General features: G+C 36.8%; 1 protein-coding gene across 5 annotated transcripts in view; it reads right to left on the bottom strand.

The window, feature by feature from the left end:
- Lilli (AF4/FMR2 family member lilliputian) overlaps positions 1–21,926 on the bottom strand; it is a 197,600-nt gene that overhangs the window by 103,186 nt on the left and 72,488 nt on the right. For 4 of the 5 annotated variants that reach the window (XM_083046192.1, XM_083046193.1, XM_083046194.1 and 1 more), the window contains one exon: positions 4,089–4,272. In XM_083046192.1, coding sequence (XP_082902318.1) covers positions 4,089–4,272 — 184 coding nt within the window. Of the gene's footprint in view, positions 1–4,088; positions 4,273–20,768; positions 21,417–21,926 lie in introns of those variants that run through there. The other variant, XM_083046196.1, reaches the window with a different exon arrangement.

Raw genomic sequence — 21,926 nt, forward strand, 5'->3', positions numbered from 1 at the left:
TAAAAGAAAAACATGGAGAAGTGAAAGAAGAAAAACAACGATATATTGAAAGTAAGGCGTGTAAATTCTTAGGGTGAAAATCTCAGTGTGAATCTTTACTTTCCAAACTTTACATTAATATTAATAGTGCATTGTATGCTATACAATTTTACTTTTTTTTTTTACTTAAGCTTATTTGGTTCAATTATTAAAAAACAAAATCTGCGATATTTATCAAATTTTTTTTAAGCTTATCCGGGCAATATAAATCTGTCGATATACGCGCGAGTCAGTCTCTATTTGTTAGACGTTTGTCTCTTCAGTATGTGCATTATTTAAATCTACCGTTCATTAAGAGAGAAGCCAATAACTTGAATATCGCATTAATCAGTTCGGACTATAGTGTTCGTACGTCAACGTGCATATTTTCGCGCCGCGCGAATAATCGCGCAGATTGTAGTCGATATTTCACGTCGCCCTTATACGTGACGCATCAGCGCGTCACGTTCCCTAATATTGAAAATGCGCTATCCGGATACGGTATTCCGAAGGACGCGTTACGTGACGCGCCGCGGAAAAGTCGCGGAATCCGTTTTTTCCGTTTGCGGCTGCGCTTCAAAGAGAAGATGGTAAAAGAGAGAAAGAGAGAGTGCGCGTGTATATATGTATGTATGTATGTGGGAGAAGGAGAACCAAAGTCGTAAAAGCTGATCGAACTCGTAAGAAACCGGCGCCATTTTCTGCCCCTCTCTTTTCCTCTCTCTGTCTCTATATCCGTGTTCCCTCCTCCGTTTCCCAGTCCGCTTTCCTTTCCTCTCCTTTCCCTTCTTCCGAGAGAGTTGCCTAGGAGCTTCCCCGTTTCTATGTTCCGCCTGGACGACGAAGACGCCAAGCGGCTTCGCGACTCATCGTACGGTTACTAATGCGCAGTTACAGTTATGGTTGTTAGAGAACCGGCACGTTGCACTTCTATCGGGAGCTTCCCATGTTTCAGCAAAGAAACGGACGACATTTCTCTCCCCTCGGAATAACTGTATTTAGAAACTGACATACGCGGTTTGTCTTTGATCCTCTCATTTTTGCTTCAACGAATTTATAAGCGACTTTTCGCGACAATACGAATACAATATATAGACATAATATTTGTAAAAGCATATGTGAATAAAATATATGTATATAGAATAAATATATAAATAAGCTTTTCTAAAAAGCATATATATATACTTATACGATTGTCAAAGTCGTGATAAAAAAAGTTAAGCTTCTTTGTGCTAGCAGAGATGTATAAATATAATATATTGAAAATGTGACTAAAAACTCGGACAGACGATATTCGAGAGAACTTGATCAGCTCTGCGTCCTCGTAAAATGCTCATTAGGAAAGATTAAAAGTCGAGAAAACACCTGTTGAGTACGCGAAAGGACCAATCGGAACACATAGCCGGGTTTCATTCGCACCCCGCAAAAGAAATAGGAAATAGTATTAACGATCCAAAGCCGAGGAGGCGGCTTTCGTGCGGGCATAATGAGAGAATACTGTTATATAATTAAGCGGTTTAACAAGACGAAGGAAACGAATTGAATTTTTCTTTCACTTTTATCGCGCATGTAACACCGTCCGAGAGAAGTGATATAACAGTTGATTAATTTATTCAAATGTCAACTTTAATCCCGCCGCTATAAACCGGTTGTAAAATCAAAGAAAATTTCAATCACGGAAAGTTCATTCGATTTTATCAATTGATGCTTTTACTGTCGTTGCTGTAATAAAACGATTCCTTTTTCGTTCGACGCGAGAGTCGATCTTATTCCTGCAAAAAATCTTAATCTTGATAAGAGCAAGAAAAATTCTTACTAATTGTAAGTATGACTGAGAGAATCATTATCCGCGTAAAATTCTACTATCCAAAATTACTTTCGCGAGTTTTGTCCAATAAAAGAGACCTTATTTAAAACGATCATTTTTTAAAATATTTAATTAGAAAGCCGAGTGCGCACCAACTTGTGTCTTTCAATTTATATTTACAGCACGATTCTCCGCCCGAAAAAAGGATCATCCTTTTCCTAGCTGAAGCATCGTAGATTAGAAATAAATTTCGCCGAAAGCAATCCTGGAGGAGAACAGCGCGAATAAAACCAGAGGGTGAAAGTGAGGGGAAAGGGGAAGGAATAAGGGGGAGAGAAGAAGGTCATGTTTACGAGCCACGAAAAAGACCCGACGGGTCCTTGACTTCGCCATAACGGCCATATATGAGGTTTCTCTGTAGGCCCTCAAGGCAGTAGCAGCTGCCGCTATCGCCCGCGCCAGATTCGGGATTGTAGTCGGAAAAGCTTCAAGGATCGCAGACATGTGACGGTCGATGAAATGTTCCGCGATCGAGGGAGGAAAGGCGAGAAAAAGACAGTTCGAGGAAGGGATACTTTCGGAAATGGATGCATAAGCCATACGAGACGTTTACGCGCAATAATAAACGTTGATGTATGATTACTTCACGGTTGTCTATAGACGAACGATAAATTATCGCAAAAAACCAAGACAAAGTCTTGTGAGGACAAAGATTGAAAAATCTCGATGCGCAAGGATAATTACAATATATATCGCGCGTTTTTTTTCCAAATCACGGAAGAGAGTCTCATCGAATTATAAAGTTATAAACTCATGGCGAACAACAATATTCTCGCGTTGAAACACGTTTCTGCTTGCAGAAAGATTGCGGAAGATTATGCGTGAAATCCGATGATGTTACGATTAAATCGTACATTAATAATCGCGTAGCTCTGCCGTAACACTTAAGTGACTACGTGATTGGGATTTTCTACATATATCGACGTCAAAAGATATACGTTACTGCGGCAATCCATAAATCTCATGATTCTTAGAATCTTCTTAGCGCCATTTTTATCCGCATGCTTAATAATAGTAATAAAATTGCTATTACTCGCGATATTCTAAAGACCGAGCGAGAATTCCGATAACTACATTATATTCGCAGATTCAAATCGAATAACGTTAATGGCTGTGATTGAGAGAAGATTCATTAAAACGCCGCAAATTATGATGGATTTATATACAAGACGAAGAGCAGAACGGAAGGCTATCGGTTAACATTAATTGAAGCGGTCAGTGAATCTACTTGGCGAAGTGCCTCCGATTACTAACTAGACGGAGGTGAAAGGACGCGGGAAAAAGGGCGAGATGGCTCTTAAAACACAAGAGAAAGATCTATTAAGCGATCGGACAACGTGAAAGGTCGGGATCCTGTGCTTGAATATAGATGACGAGCGATAAGAAATGGACGTCAGCCCGATTTTCTCGCCTCTCTAGCTCTCGTTAATTATTCGCGACTTTGCAACTATTCGCAAACGATAAGCGAAATGCGGTGCTTAATAAAATGCCATTTAACTCTAAAGGAAAACTAGATTCGCGCTCGTTTTAAATCTCGATACGACGTTTAAATGCGCATGGCGAGATGCAATCATGTGCGGCGAAATTGATCGACAGGTCAGCATTCGTCCCTACTTTCATTTCCCCGTGCAGAAACATTTTTAACGTCATCTCGGTGAATGAGAAAAAAAAAGCCACGAAATGTTCGGTGTTGTCAATTTAACTGACACACAACGCTATCCTCTTCATCGAAAAAGAGAGACAGAGAGAAAGATAGAAAAGCATTATTGTGGAAAATAAATTAATAGCCGGTGAATCACAGCTGTTTTAATTTCCATCTGCGGAAATACTTGATCGCGGTATAGCGTTGGTTAGATTAGCTAGTGACGCTCGCATGGTTATATTTAGAAAATATTAGTCACATAGCATGATCGATATTAAAGTATTTAGCAATGATAATATCTTGAAAAATAATTATCTAAATTCTCTCCCTCGCTTTGAGGAGAACCGCAAATATCTTCATTACTTAAAAATATTTCATAAATGAAGATAAAGAGATATCTATATTATATAAATTTCGTTTCCGAACGAGAATCAGTATTTGTTGAATATTCCCAAAGAAATAATCAATAGCGCCATACACACGCCGTTCATACGAAACCGCGCGTGGTGGAAAAATAGTCTCGCCAGCAGCAGACGGGAAATAAATGGAAAATGTACTCACCCTGATGGGACCACCACGGAAGAGGTTCGGCGAGGAGACATGTATGTTGTCGGAGTGATGATGCACGTGGTTATGGTGGTGGTGATGATGGTGTCTAGTATCAGGACCACCTCCCACGTCCCCCTGGACCGACATCATCGCGCGTGCCTGTCGCTCTCGCTCTCGAAGCCGCTCTCGTTCCACGCTGCAAACCAAAATTACCATTCGGTCAGTTCCAATTCGCATAAAATGCCCGTACAAGCTATTATAATAATTTTTAAAAAATTACAAAATGTAAAGATCAAAATATTTTCGTGCAAATTTTTATCTTCGTGACAATATGGTATGGAAAGAATTTTATGAGAATTTTTCTGATTAATATTTATCACAATAAAAATAATATCTATCACAATAAAATACACATATAAAATATGTTTGATTAATTTTACTATGCACAATTTAGTAAAATTAATTATGATAAATATTAATCAAAGAAATTCTTATAAAATTCTTTCCATACTATATTGTCCCACGATTACCATGATTTTCAGGGTAAATTCTAAGAGAAAATTCTCTCAGTGTGTGATTGATTTTACATAATGCACCATTAAAAATTTAATAATATCAATCCATTTGTAAATGACAGATAATGTGTTACGTGATAGACTTGTCATCATTTTCTCGTCTTGTCAAATCTTTAATATTTTATGAATTTATATAATATTGTCTATTATTGGTCATAATTATATCGCTAATTGTTAGGCGCGAGGATCGATAAACGGAGAACGCTTTTATATCTTTCAAAAACGAATTCATGGAGGAATTTCTTTGCTTATATGACGCAGCGCCGAGAATAACTATCGACCTTTTAGAAAGCATTGACGCAGAGACGAGAAATGAAGAGTCAAGACAAGGCGAAAACGAAGACGAACAGAGAAGGGATTCGTGACGAAGCATAGCGAGGGCGATTGCAGCTGGCGCAAACACCTGTTTAGTCGCGTTTCCGGTGACGCCGGACGTTATGTGTAAGAACGTACGAGACACTACGATTTTGTAAGTTTTGTAACCATTTATAGGAAAAAAATAGTTGTAATAAACTAATCGCAATTCAATGAACGTCTAGATTTTCTGTGTATCTAAAGATTTTAAAAAGTGATATACATATTTAGAGATCATTTTCTATAGATGTTATAGTTTTTAATTTACAGACCTTCATCATGTGATTTATGAAGTAAAATATAAATTATGCAATTTTAATAATCTGTATAAAAGGAATCTTCACTAATTCTTATAAAAGATGTATTATTTTCAATATATTTTTTAATATTATATAAATTTTAAATTAAATAAATTTAAAAAAAAGATAATATTTAATATATTATATTAATAAAATTTACAACGCTTTTGGAGAGAGGTTCTCTTTTGGAAAAATATTTCTACATCATATCGTATTTTTTATGTCATAACAGCTTTCCGCCGCGAAATATCGCGTATAAATTCCCATTATCAGCCTTTTTGTGTTTCAACTCACGGCACGTAACGCAATCAAAATAGAGAGTATGGGGCGAAGAGCGCTTTAAATAGACATTTAAAGGTCGGTCGGGACGATTTTCTTTCTCGTATGTGCGTTATCTGACATACGTTTGCACGATTTATCAAGGCACGATGCTAATGTCTCACGCGCCGTGATATACTTACGGTCATTGCGGAATATTTTCGAATGTATTAACATAAGTAAAATGCTCACGCAGCGGGAGTCGGAGTCCACCGGTCGTTGTTTTGTTTTTAATCGAGCAAAGCAACTTTTCTTCCGTGAGAATACGATAGTGCGTGTAATACATATATACCCATACGATCGAGAAACATTTTCTTAGCACATACACTACGGTTGACAGAAAACACCGATATCGTATATATTATAAAGAAAAGGTCGCGCATTGTACAAAATAGCAAAAGGTTGCGATAGCAATAAATGCTAAATAATAAATTGCCAATTTGCAAAGCATTGTATAAAGCGAATCCTGATTTTTTTCTAAAGTATTTCGATTAAGAATCAATTCCCCGAAGAGCGATACTTTCGCTGCGATGTGGAAAAAAAAACGAACGTGCATGCCGATGGACAAACCGGCTGTACTGTCATGCAAATTAAACGCACCGGCAGTAATGACCGTTCGCCACAATTGCTTAATTGCGAATGAATGGTAAGAAACTGTAATGTGTGCCACATTCAATCCTTCTGTTCTCAACTCTAGAAAAAAAAGTCGTGCGCAAACTTTTTCATTTTTATCGCATTTTATTTAATCGATATCTGAGAGGGAATGGAGGAGAAGCGGATTATATATATCGAAAATACTCTAATATTCAATATTATATCATCGCTGCCATTAATTCCCACCCTATTCGGATATTTCCGATCTTAATGGAAGAACATTCGAGACACATTGAAATCACATGATCGGTACTTTTTACCGAAATAATAGTAGTCCGGGTCTATATTGGATAACATCCATTTTCGCAAGCGTGCTCTCCTTCTATCTTATTAATTCAAAGCTGCTTATTATTCGTGACGGCAAGAAATATCCGACGGAAAGTTTAATCGCCTTCCCGGTCTCGTGCATGTAAGCTACTCGGTAATTTCCCCGTGACCCGCGTGGTGTAATCGAGCCAAGTTAAGAACGGCTCTATTTGTGTTCCCGTTGGTATCCATTTATCCCATTGGAGTACTTTTCGCACGAGCACAGAGACACACACACACACATATGTGTGTGTGTATTCAGATTGCACGTTTAGCCGCGTGAATATTTCCTCGGCCCCGAATGCAGTCCTCTCCTCTCGTCGCGTCGCGTCGCGCACGTGACACTTTCTCGATCGATACCCCGACATCCTCTGCGTGTCTTTCGTCGGGCTTCTCTTTTTCTTTCCGTCGCGCGCCGCTTCATGCTTCGCTAAATCAACTCTAGAAAGTATACTCTTAACTAAATCGATGCCAGAGAAAAAAGCCGATCGCTCTTTTCCCGGCTTAAGTCGCTTGTCTCGCTAATCGCCAATCTCGCAGAACTGCGAAACAAAATGTAAGTAGGAATCTCGTAGACGAATCTTTGAAAATTAGGACCGCTCGCATAGAGTACCTACATTTAAAACTTTCGCGTACCTCTAAAGGAGAATTTTCATGGTTTTAATTCGTTTCTAAAATCTAAGAATTTGTCAAGTTTTGTTAATTAAGTATAATTGTGCAATTCAATTATATTAGTTGATTTTCCATGAAGATCAAAAAAAGGTGGAAATCAAACTGAGATAATTTTCACTGGTCGTTTTTCTCGACCCTTCTCGCTCTTCTTCCGCATAGAAAAAACGGGAAGGTATCGAAAGCGTCTCTATTCCGAATCCGCGCGAGGAAGCAAAATTCCAAGCTAACACATCGGTCGGTTCGTCGGCTCAGCTTTATCGAATATCTAGGGACATTGTCACAGAACGGTCCAAGTTCATCGAGCTAACGAACTCGGACCGTTCTGCGACAAGTGGTGAGGGTTTCTCTCTGGTGGATGTTTGCACGATCGAAATCCCGGATGGCCTCGCGCGAGGAATGGATCGGACAGTTTTCAAAAATACTCGATTAACAATCTGGCACAATCAGTCGTCGACGGTGGCGTCTATGGAGAGTCGCGTATCGAAATCATCCCTCGCTCTTGTAATGTAATGAAATCGACTGCCTTTTCGAGTCCGGCATTCGCTATTCTTTTCGTGTCGATTCTTTCGTCTACGATTTTAACTCGATGTGTACACGATCAATCATGAACCACATTTATGGAGCAGACGATAATCGATATGTACGTTCGCGCCATAAATATAGACTTCAGATCGAATTAACTTTTTTTTTTCACGATAATCTTGCAAAGTATGTCAAATGTTGTTTAACAAATTTTATTCAGTTTAATCGATTATCTATGGTACCATAAAATTTTTAAGATTAAAGTGCGGGATTTATTCTTCGTTAAAAGACACTTTAATATTATTGATATAAATAATAAACTTTTGAAAACGAAGAAAATAATATGTATCAAGTTTCGTCTTCAATACTTAATTTTCTAATGTTCCGTTCACCTTTTAAAAACAAAATTACGTGAAATAAACGACTTTTAAAGTAAAGAATTTATCATATAATCGTTTTATCGTTTTATCATTATTGCGGTCTATTATTCTTATTGCGAGCGTAGAATCTGTAGTATCCTGAATTTTATTGTACTCATTTAATATACTTTTTAAGTACCGCGTTCTCCGACGGCGTTTTCCGATTCGCGACGAGCATCACGATCGATTTAATCCTTCGAGGATTAATTCGCGCCTCTTTCGTAGCCAACGTAGCAACGACCAAATTAACCAATATAACATATACCTATATATATTAATACTGGGATAGTGAATGTATAGCTCGAAGTAAATTTTTCTCGTCGTTCGAGCGAACGATTAGTAGCGGCACCCTGGTTCACCCCGGAGGCGGAATATTGCCATCGTAGATAATTAATTCGCGTTAATCGCAGCCCATTTGAAATGGTAATGAGAAAGGGATGATTTAAAGCGGCTCTCGCCAGCTGCGATTCGCAACTCGCCGATAAGGAGAGAAAGAGAGAGGAGGTACACAAAACGATGAGAAAGAGAGAGGAGGTACACAAAACGATGAGAAAGAAAGAGAAACGTCCACTGTTGCTTCAGACCGATTTTCATCCCTCCAGGGACGAAACAAATATATATATACGTTAATCGGTAATGCCATAACTTATAATAATGTAATATAAACGTTATACATCTTATTGTATTACGTGTATAAAAATAATAAAAACCGTACAAAGAGAGAAAAAAAAGTTTGAAACTATATTTAACACAATTGTTATTTCTGAAAAATTTTCAATAACAAAAGATAAAAATAAATATATTGTCCTATCTCCGGGCGTGCAAAGAAAGCTGAAAGTAAAATTAATGCGAACGGCAGAAGGTAGGAGTATAAACGTTGATTGAACGAAATACAAATCGAAAATCCGACTTGATCAGCCTTAACCGCGCGTCTCTCCTTCGTCGATCCGCGCTCGACGCCTATTACTACAGAGTTTCTAATCCGTCTCGATCCATCGTCTTGGCTTTAAATCCCGGATTACGCGGTTATAGAGCGGCATCAGGTATCGGCGTTTTCATCGACGGATGCCGCGATTTGCTTCCGCTCAACGCGATTTATCAACTGTTCTCGCGGTTAGAAATACCTCCCTGACATTGTTAACGAGCTTCCACGCTGCTCTTATATTAATTAGCTGCGTCTATCTTTTATTTCAAAAGTTTAATATTATAAATTTTTTTCCCAGAAATACATTATATTGATATATAAAAAAAATACACTTTAGTCAAAAATTCATTTCAAACAATTTGAATTTGCTATTTGAAATATTGAAATGTATTGTAATACGCGTCAAAATAAAATTTTGAATTTATTCTTTTCTTCTTAGTACTTATTATTTTCTTTGTTCACGCACACACAATTCCAGCTAACATAAAAAATAAATATCTCTCAGAAAAATAGAAGCAATTCGTTTTCTTTAACATTAAATTATTACTAAAACCATACTAATCTCGAATTCATGAAATAATCTTCTAAATATTTTTATAGCTAATTTACATTAATATAATATTATATGTGAAAATCTTCTTACAGCTCTAAAATCAACATCGCAGTCATATTATTCCAGTATTTTACACGCTAGTCTTTCATCCTTTCCTCTTGACCCTTTTCCGCGAAATCCTCCAGAGACAAAGAGTGCAGAGGAAAACTACAGTCGAAAGAGAATCATCAGTGATGCTTCGAGCGAACTGTTTTCAATGCTCCTTATCCGAGTCGCGAGCAAGTTGATTTATGTCGTCGGTCTATAAAAATGTCATCGTATCCGAGTCGTTCGGTGTGACCAAAGAATATCCTTCCGTTCTCTCTCTCTTTCTTTCCTTTTCCCTCATCGTATTCTTACCCCGTCCTTTTCAATTGCGCGATAAAGGATTATTGCATTATCGACTCCACCCTCCACGAAGGGATCGTCTTCTCGGTCGGCCAATAAAACATCGGCTATGTTTTACGAGGGACATCAAGCGCGTTGCTCGGCTCTTTCCGCTCGGTTCGCTACTTTGTAAATGTCGAACGAGCTCGTGGTCCCTTGCAACCCTATCGACGTAACTTTGTCGCGATATAATTTAGAGCAAACGAAATAATTCCATTACAAAAGATAACAGGAAAATATGCAATAAAAATGAAATAAGAAATATATATATATAATACACAAAAAAAAGTACTAATACTTAAAAAAACCTTAGTGCTTCTTTGCTTATGCAACATATCGCAAAAATTATCAAAATTCAGAATAAGGAATAAATGTTTTGAATATACAAAGAGATATGTGTACAAGTGCGAAAATAAGAGCCAAAAGAAATAGGAACTTTGTCGAGCAATGATGTTCCAAATAAAATACACAATACCGTTATCGCATACAGTAGGGTTAATAAGAAGCAGTTGCTATATGTAGTATACAGAATGAAAATGGAATTGTCGATAAGGAGAGCCGCGGTTGCGACACACCGCGTGATGAAGTGTGACGCTTTCGCGAAGGAACTCGGTTCAGTCGCACGCGTCGACGTCAGCGTGACGTTCGAATGTCAAATAACACGACGATTTAATGCGCGATCATTTTCCCTATAGCGATCGGAGCAGGGAGGAGACGATGTGAAAGGAAGTAGTCGATTTTATTCGCCCGTTATAGCAACTTGATGCTTCTCTTTCGTATCGCAATACAATGCACGTGAAAAAATGATGCTGCGGCGCGTAAAGAGCGAATTTAAGAAAGATAAATCTATCGTATAATGTACCTCTCTATGTTGGTGTGAAATTCATGATAAAGTAATGCTCCGTGAAAGTTTATCAAAGTTTTTGCCAAGAATTAAGAAATAAAAATACCTACAATCATGCATTCAAAACTATAATTTTTGATTAATAGTGATCATAAATTTCTCTGTGTTTGTAACTTAATGAAATCATATGCATTTATCTGCGAATCACATATATTTGATTAATGTGAAGACTCGGTGCGGGACAAAAAACACAGTTATTGTGCCAATTACGTGGACAAACAAGTATTTAGATTACAGTTATGTTTTAAAAGATACAGTTTAAAATTTTTTAAAATTATATTTTTACAACAATAATTTTAAATTCTCGTTCAAACATCTTTACGTCATTACGATTTTTTCTTGCGTCCGCGAAATTGCTACGAATCGAGCATAAATTCACGGCGCAACTTGTTATTTGAAGTGTCTCCGAAGACAGACGATATCCTTCGACAAAGTAATAAAGAGTCATCCGTCTCTCTCGCATAGTGTTGGCCTCTTGTACATGCTTTAAAGAGCCGCTCACCCGTGCGAGCGAGCACGCGTGAGACTGCACAGTACACTGACATATACGCACATACACGCGCACGCGAGCGTACGTGTCGCAAATTCGACACGGCGGGCTTCGTTAACCACTCAGCGAGCGCTAAAGAGAGGAGGCATGAGAAGCGTTCCAGTTAAACACGAACTAGGACTGACGACGTCCATTTTAGACCGTGACTGTCGCGCGTCAGGAAACGCTCCTAGTTAAAATAGCGAGTTACAATGGAATATTAAATAACTCTTGCGAACTTCATCCATCAAGCGATGTTAAATTTTCACCTGGCGAAAATTACATCATTTTTGTCAATAAAATTTTTAACAAATATGTTGGGATGATCAAATTCTATTAAAATAAAGTCTGTTCTACTTGAATGTATTAGAATCTCTTTTTAAGAATGCTTAAGCAGCAAGAATTTTAATTATAGTAATTGAAACATCGTTTCATCGACAAGTTTATAATAAAATAAACGCGGATGAAGCTACAGTTGCATGAAAGAAACTTGGCGTAGGAAATCATTGAAAATGGTGGTAAAGCAGTGACGAGGAACGATCAGAACGACAACATATCCTGAGAGAGAGCAGAGAAGAACGATGACGAGATGCGAAAGAGAGAGAAAGAAAAAGAAGTGAGCAAGTGAGTTGTCGCGTTTATTTTGAGCTCGGTGTGAAGGCTAAACGGCAGATTGCGCGTTTGCGAATTCCCGACGATTCGATGGCCTCCTCTCGACAATTCTGTCTTTCTCTTTCTCTAGCTCGAGAGAGCGTGTGCACGCATATTTGTCAATTTGCTCCAATTTTCTTTCATACACGCTGTTATTAATATTTATTATCATAATCGTGTCATGTTTGTATGGCAAAACTAAGAATGCACTCGCGAGAACAAAGATATATTTCGAGTAGCAAGATTGTCGATTTGTAAAGGAAATGAGATAATCGCTGTTACTTCACTATATTTCGTGTTTATCTGATGACGCATCTAGATTTGTAATTTCCTCCGTGCTGCGATATAAAATACAATGAGAAAGAGTAGTATGAAATAATTGAAAAATTATACTAAATAGTTGGCTTAATATGTATACGTATCTGTTATTTCAAGATTTCAGCTCCTAAAGTTCACTCTTGTTTATTAAGTTTTATAGTTTCATATTTCGAATCGACGGAGAATATCAAAATAATATTTCTGTGTCTCTTGATATTCAAACTAGAATATTCTATTTTTCATAAGAGACAAAAAATATTTTTAGTTTTCTTTATATTTAATCGAAATATTCAACTTTTCAGAAAAAACAAAAAAATATTTGCTGTAAATCAAGATCGCGCTAAATACTGATACAGTTTCACGTATATGTTTTTTTTTAACTTTATTTTAAATACAAAAATTAAACAAAAAAAAACATTTTAAGCTTCAAGCCACGAAGCGTATAAAAATATATTTCATCCACAATCAATTTTTATCATACATGCGTAAATAAATATTGTAAGGCTATTGAGGTCATTGCAGAAACTCGAAATAACTCGCGAGCTAACCGTCTAAAGTAACAATGGCGAAGTAACGTGTCACAGAGGAATCGGAAATGAATTCAATCTCCTCTAATAATGTAGATATTACGCGCGAGTTACATTATCCGCATTCTATCTCTCTATCTCTCTCTTTCTCTCTCCTACCCCCTTTCTCTCTCTTGCGCGCGCTTATTGACACCGTTATAATATTACGGATAGGAATCAATATTACAGTGGATTAGCGAAATCACCTTCCTCCGTTGAATCACAAACATCAGAGCGGACTCGATGACTCGGCTCCATTGACACTGACATACTGACATCGTTTCTCGCACGGCGGCAATAAGACGCCGGTTTCGCGACCTTCGAAAGCCGAGAGTAGCGTTCGCCATTCGCGTCGCTAATCTCCTTAAATGTACTCTTATTAAAGCGATTTAAGCCACTGCCGTCACCGCCCATCGATGCTTCGGCGCTATCGCGAAAATTAAATGCGACCTCGAGAGATCATTCCGCGAATACCATCTTCTAGGAATACGCGCGTTGCTCATTTGAATATTTTCGTGGGAAACCAATTTTGCACTCTGCTTTAACCTGGAGATCTCGCGAACGTCTCGTTCGCGGAAACAACCGACAAAATGTTCCCGCAATTCGCAAATAGATTCATGTCGATCGATATGAATACTTTTTTTTTCCTGTATATACGCTATTTGCATTTTATCCGCGATTTCGTCGATAATAAAATGATCAATTTGTTCATTTTTTTTCTTTAAATCACAATTCAATTTATTAATACGATGCATTTAACGATTTTCAATAAAGTTTATTTTCGACGATTTTATAATTCGCGACAAAACTTGGGATAAAATTCTATTTATAATTTTATGTGTCGCGTGTTCACAAAAAACATTTTACGAAATAAAATGTACACACAAATACATATCAAGATACGTATATTAGAATATGCAAAATAAAAAAATAAATAGATTCTTATCTTAAAGTTGGTCGCAAATAAATTGTTTAAAGTTAATTTAAGAAATAAATTATATGAATCAAAAGTCCTTCATTTTCTCTACCTAGAAAATCTAATTAATAAAATAAAATTACTTTGTACAAATAATAAATAATACATAATAATAAAATTAAAAACTATAAATTATTAATTTTACTAATTTTGTAATTATTAATAATTTTAATTAAATATAAGTTAATTTTTTATCATTTATTAATTCTAGTTATTAATGACAATAATAAATTAATGACAACTATAAGTGCAGCGTGTTCACACGACCTTGTACGAAAATCGAGAGATTATTATGGTGAAGATTCGAGATCTCGTGTTGTTCGTGATGTTCAAATGACGATGTTGAAATTTCGGTCACGGAGTTTACTGACAAACAGAAAGAAAAGAGCAGTTCTCTCGACGAGGTAACGGATTACGATTTTCTTCTCTACCGCGTTGGCATTGAACGCATCTAGCAATATACCAGCTCCGAACGCGTTTAACTTTGTATCACCTCGGTAAAAATTAAAGTCTGTACGTCCAGTTACGGCTTATTCATTGTAAGTATAATCGATTACGTAACGCATCCAATGACAGCATATGGATGACGAGCTGAATTCATGAATATGAGATACGTGTAAAAATGCTCGCGAGAAACAGAAGACATCTTCGAGAGAAAGAACGAGTTAAAAAATCCGTTCAGACTAGATAAACGCGTAATAAAATGTGCAAGATTATTTATGTATACAAAATCTTTCGTATACATTCGTATATATACTATAGTATACTATCCAAAATTTTGGTGAATTGTTAGTATGGAATTTAGCCGGTTAGTAGAATATTACTTAAATATAAATTATAACTTTCTGTATATGATTGCAGAAATTAATTGGTATTAGTAGAAAAATTTATTGCTCCTCTAAAAAAGTTGTAGAAAACTGTAGAAAAATCTGTAGGAAAAAAACTGTAAGAAAAAAAATTGTAGGAAAAAACTTTAGGAAAAAAAACTGTAGTTGAACCTACAACTAAAACCTTCGAACAACTAACAATAAAATTTAAATTGATTTCTGAACTAATTTGAGAACATCACGAACTATTAATGATGATAACATCGTATGAAAATTAATTCTTAGCTCTGAATATAAATAGCCATTAATAATAATAATAAATATGTCATCAATTACATATATATATATATGTATGTATATCAGAAACTCAAATTTATCGCGCGCACTTAAAATTTATTCAATAGCTAGCATAACTAGCGCATATTATCAGAATTATCAGCGTTCTTATCTCATTGAATATATCAATCGATGCTGATTCGCGTCTCATGCGTCATTTTTAAATTGAAGATCCATCCGGATGAAATAACAAAGTGTACTTTCGTAAGTCGTATAAAAACAAGCGATTCATATTAGCTCGATTCATATTAGCTTTACTAAGAAGTCGTAATTTTATGAAGTTCGCAACCCCGGCGGCAACACTTTGTGGGCACAAAAAGATGACTTCGACAATGCCTTGACGCTCCACAGGAGCATCAACGTCTCTCACCGGCAATAACGGCATTCTTCGGTTACTCTTTTACGACGGTAGGATTTTTCCCGCCGTCCCGAACTCTTTTAATGCTCACCGTAAACGCACGGAGACTTTCTTCGCGTGGATTCACAATTTTCTGCAAGACAAGATAACACACGTGCCTCTGTAACGTCAATAAAATTTATCATCCCGCCGTTGCACCTCCTTTTCTACCTAGAGTGTACTAAAGTATCCTGCCTTATTTCCTTCGCGCATATTTCTTTCAAAGACCCAAGACCTACACTCATAAATCATTGCTAGTAACGTAAATGTCCTTAAATGATGGAATTAACTGCAATGTTGGAAAGCATCTCAACTGGTATACTTCCCTTAAGTCCTAATTATACTATTTGTCAGTTTATTAATTTTATTCAAATTATTTTATTATCCAGTAATAAATTAAATTCAAAACTAAATTATAAGTTTCTTTTAATATATATATATTGTAAAAATTATATATAATTATATATATATTATATATAATTAGAAATTACAATTAAAAAATAACTATATACTTATCAATTTTTTCATGATTTAGTAATTTTAACTTTAACTTTATTTGAAAAAAGAAAAGCGTAACACAAGTACTGCTTTTATTTCTTCGGATGTATTAAATTAATTAAAATATAAATGTATCTCTCCCTGTTGGCTTCTATCTCCGTGCATCTATAAATGAAGTGTGTAGTATAATAATACTATACATGTAAGGCATACGCAATCGCGACACTTTGACCCGATGTTTTCGACACAAGTTGATGCGTCTCACGAGACCATTTTTTAAAAGGCTACTGCTACAGACTTTTTCCCCTCTCCTTGATCATCTTCCTCCTCCTTGTTTTCCCTCGACTTATGTAACGCCAAGTTAGCGCGATGACACGCGACGACGGCGAGCGAGAAGAAAATAAATCGTGCGCGTGGCAGAAGAGAGATGCATTTATATTATCATTTCTATCATTATTATTTCAGTTATTTTCTATCAAATAAAAATAAGCTACATCTGTCACCCCTCCCCCATTGATACAAAATTTTTCGACAATAGAAAAAATCATGCACTATTCAGATATATAAAATAATTGTTTGAATCAAAACTAGATATTAATTTATATATTTAAAAAGATTATACTCTTAATATGTGTATGCATACATATAAAGAATAAATTCTTAAATAATTCAATTGTTATTGACAACAGAATTATTTGTGCTCTTTTTTAGATAAGACATTAGTAACGGAGACGACAAATTTCGATGCCTCGTGCTTCGAGAAAAATGACGTTAGTAGTGACGTCAGTACTCCGTTCACTCGAGCATAATTGATTAGCGACTATCGGCGTGTCTAAAAGCGTAATCGCGCTTCGAGAAAGAAAAGTAACATGTCTGAATTGAGTATTTCTACCGAAACGTCAACTAATGGAATTTCATGTATATCGGATAGTATGACAAAAGTCTGAATAAGAAAGAGCGAGAAACCATTAAAAGAAGCAAGACGATATGAAACAGGATGACAAATTGAGATAAAATTCCAAGACAATAAATTGTACAATTTTACTAACTGAATCATTCTTTCTCTCCATTTAAACAACCTCATATACAATATACAAATGATATGTAAAAAGATATCAAAATTGGATATCAAAAGTAACAAATAAATTTGCATAATGCAATCTGCAACAAAGTGCATTAAAATATACAATAAGCGAATATATTAAAAGTAATAAATAATTATATGTAACAATGATAAGTATAGATTTATTGGTTTTATGTTAACTGTAATTTCGCGAAAATTAAAAGAAATTTTAATTTAAAGCTTAATTGTCAATGTAATTATTTCATAATTACATTGAAATAAATTCCATGCACAACATTCACATTCTATGACTAAAAATCGATAAAAGTTCAAAAATGTGTGTGTGTATGTATATCGTATTTCTCATATTTTATTTTTATCTTTCATATTTGTGGGCCTTTAACCTCGCTTTTTGGTGACGTCACTAAAGAACGCACTCCCCCACCTGCTGTGTCGCAAGAAAAACGCGGCCGAAGCTGGAAAGATTCATCGTCCTTGGACAACGATAAAGTCTCGGAAGAGAAAATCCAGGACACGCGGCCGGTTCGTAAAATAACGAGATTTATTTTATGGACAGAGATGGATCGACCGTAAAACGTCGCTCGGAATGACCTGCGACGTTTTTCCTACTTCTTGCAACGCGATAGAGCACAATGCGGCTCCTAACATTCTCGATGTTTTCTTCAAAAAGGCGCAATTTCACGGCACACGACGCGACATTTAACTGGGGTAGTTTTTAAATTTATTTCTAATTGATAATTATATTTGGAATTCAACATCAGCGTTGTAAAAATTTAATATTATCGACATTTGTCATCGTGGGATCTATGCACAATTTAGTCTCTTATATTTTACAAATATATATATACACAGAAAGAATTTTCTCTTAGAATTTACCCTAAAAATCATGGTAATCATGGGACAATATGGTATGGAAAGAATTTTATGAGAATTTCTCTGATTAATATTTATCACAATAAAAATAATATCTATCACAATAAAATATAAAACATGTTTGAGTAATTTTACCGTGCAGTTTAGTAAAATTAATCAAACATGTTTTATATTTTAATGTGATAGATATTATTATTTTTATTGTAATAAATATTAATCAGAGAAATTCTCATAAAATTCTTTCCATACCATATTGTCCCATGATAACCATGATTTTTAGGGTTAATTCTAAGAGAAAATTCTCTCCGTGTATATTTATAAACTTTATTATATGTATTATATGTGTGTGTGTGTATATATATATATATATATATATGTTTAATTATATATATTAGGTATATGTTAAAATTGAAAGAAAGAAATACATGTATAAATAAATCATATTTTTCGTGGTGATATATTTTTTTTATAGACTATGAAGTTATTGAAAAGATAGTTACTTTAAAATCGAGATGGTGACAAACTTATAGGTGAATAAAAACCCTATAATGCCTGTTGAAAGTTATCTAACATTTAGATGTTTTGAATTGTATTATATTCAAGCATTTTCAAGAAGATGTTATAATCCGCTTTTTTACTTTGTCCTGCAGTCTCAAAAAAATAAAAAAGTCATTTACAAATACCTTTCATAACAAAAAATAGACTTCTGAAGAATAGACTGAACGAAAAACTTGAATAGACAGACATTTCTTCGCAATATATTTTTTGACATTCTTTTCTTTCTTTTCGTTTCTTTCTAAACAAAAATATCATGTGGAGAACCTTTGCATCTTTGTAAATTTCAGAATCACCATTAGAATATTAATACATTATTGTTAGTTCAAGGATATCTTTAAAACTAAATAAACACCGCAAAAAACAATCTTTCCTAAGGCATCCCGTCCAAATATCTATAGACCATTTATAAACAATGGACATTAAAATGCGAACACGTTCTCGTTGTCTCGAAGGCTCCTATTGTCATCCGGTGACAATAATGCTGGCAAGAAAATTGCTTTCTTTTCGTTTTACGGATTTCCCGCCGGAACAGTCTGAATACGCCGAAACACAAACATGATTCATAAGAGCAAAATTTCGACAATGTTAATGCTGCGTGATGAATCACGTGCGAAAGCGCCTCGTTTCTAGCGCATTATATTTCGGGGATTTTGTTTTTGTTGCCCAAATTAAGTGACGAGTCGACAATGGAATGTATACATATACATATTTACGTTCGCAGGAATTATGTTCGAACTGACCGCTGCCAACAATTAACACGTGTTTCGCACATAAGTGCGATAAAAATAAATCTTCAAAATGTGAGGTAAAGGGTTTCAAGCGTTTAACAAAGCGAAACAAATTATAAACAAACTAGAATTTGAAAATATATCGATTACAAGTACGAATCGAGGGCATAGTGCTGCACTTTGTAACAGCACACTTTGCAGCATGCATGAAAAGACTGATCTGATATCGTAATGTCATAAACACGTCGTTCTGAAAATAGTGCGGTGCAAACAGATTTTCAGACGCTATACGCGCTTATAAAATAGCCAATGAGATGGCGAAAAACAGTTGCGCAATACACCGAAATGTATATGAAGGAGAGAGCGAGATTGCGATAATAATTACGAGCGACATAACGTCGTCGTCGTCGTAGACTTTTCACGCGTGTTTATAATCGTCGAACGGTTTTTCAGAGGCGAGAAAAATATAAGAAATCGCCGACTAGGTGCGATGTACGTTTCGTTAACTAACGTTGTGATAAACTTGCACGTGTGGCTGTATCCAACGATTCCAGTGTCATCGGTTACTGGGAATTGAAAGCACGACTCGCGATGGCTGACCCTGACTTTTCCGAATCGAATCGATCATCGCGAGATAACATTCAACGAATGATTCCTTCGACGCATAACGAGATAATTAATATTTATGGATGACAGCGGCGAGTGATTTTAATTCGCATATTGCGAAATAATGAATAACTCGCAGAAGAAGGCAGATATTTAATATACTTTGATGAGATATTATTAATTATAAAATTATAAAATGATTAACATTTAATTGGAGAGATGTTTTGAAACAAGTAAACGCGAGCTGACACGCAATTTTCTTACGTCAGTCTACAGTTAATGAGAAAAAACCGACTCTATATCAATTTCTACAAATAATTCAAACTTTTTCTCGAACAATTATATATTGGAACAATTGATAAAATTATTGTAAAATTACCTATCGCATAAAAAGCATAAAGCAACATTTGCAAATAATATTAAGAACTGAACGAAATATATGGCTCGCACAGTGTCTTCCGTAAAAATTTAATTAAGCATCATGACATAATCGTCGTGACGCGTAGATGGAAATTTGTGCGCGAAAAGCAAAAATTCAATGATATTTTCCGCGCGCCATTCAACTTTGAATGATTACGCGTCATAAACCGAGCGACAAATTATTGACAAACTGCCTGTCGACAATTCGAAGCAGCTTCATGGAACAACAAGAATCAAACTGCGTTTTGCGACTAACGCGACGCAGCGCGCGATGTACCGATAGAGTTACGCGCAATGTTGGCTGATTACGCGCCATTTCGCAATAAAATCGCCGCAAGCAAGCCAGCTCACTCGTGAGAAGAAAAGAGAAGGGAAGGAAAGAGAGAGGGGAAGCTCACCGAGCGTTCAGGAGAAGCAAACGATGACGCCTGCTGTCGTCGTCGTTGGGTTGATGACTGAAAGCGATCTTGACGGTAGATTATCACTACGATCACCGACGTAATCACACGAGGCACTCGTTAACAACGGCAACGACGAAGGCACTCTCATTCTCTCGCCGAGTTCCCGTACGAGTTCGCGCCGTGAAGTTAGCAGCACGAGGGGAGCGGCTAATCCAAGAAGCGCGCGCTCCGCTGCTGTTTATCGTCGTTGCGCACGGAAAAGATCGAACAACTTTTTTCGAAGGGAAACTCGTATAAAGCGCAAGAGAGAACACACGTATATCCAGGCGTATACACTACGTCGCACTTGTAGAGGATATTATCAATGATGACGTAGCGCGGAGAAAAGGCGACCGCGCGAAAGTAGAGCCGGTAGCTTTGACGCACTATGTTGTCGCGCAATTATCTATCTCTTTCTCTCTCTCCGAGTATACACACGCGAACGTTTACGACACTCGCGTCGAACTGGAAATCAACGACGATCAAAATTAAAGTATCGACGAGACGAGGCGCGCGACGCAGAATTACGTGACGCAAGTACGGCACCGAGAAGACGTAAAACGCGAAACGAGCGTTGCGCACCAGACGATGGTCGACGAGAAACTGGCACCTTCCGGTCGAGACGGGGGGAGAGAGGGCGCGGGACGCGGAGCGAGATAGACGCGCACGCCGAGAGCGAGATGCACACGTACGTACGTATGCGCGCGCGGCGACGTGTGTGGGTGCCGTATGTATCGGTACGCGAGAGAGACGAGCGAACGCGTGTCGAGATCGCCGAGAGAGAGCGCGCGGAGAGGGAAGGAGAACGAATGAGGAAGAGTGGGAAAGAGAAAAGGAAGCGAGAGAGAAAGAGAGAGAGAGAGAGAGAAGAGAGAGAGAGAGAGAGAGAGAGAGAGAGAGAGAGAGAGAGAGAAGGGGAAATCCGCGACACTAGCGACTGCCGTCACGGGAACAGCCAACTACTACTACTACTACTATTACTCGCTGTCCCTTTTTCTCTCGAGAGTGAATGAACGAAAGAGAGAGAGAGAGAGAGAGAGAGAGAGAGAACGCGAAGAAATCACGAGAGCCCGTGCATGCCGCGAGAGAAAAAGATGCGCGTGTGCGCGCACGTGT

This window comes from Prenolepis imparis, unplaced genomic scaffold (assembly GCF_030444845.1).
Source record: "Prenolepis imparis isolate NDT839.2.m4 unplaced genomic scaffold, iyPreImpa1.0 SCAF_9, whole genome shotgun sequence".
Classification (NCBI taxonomy): Eukaryota; Metazoa; Arthropoda; class Insecta; order Hymenoptera; family Formicidae; genus Prenolepis; species Prenolepis imparis.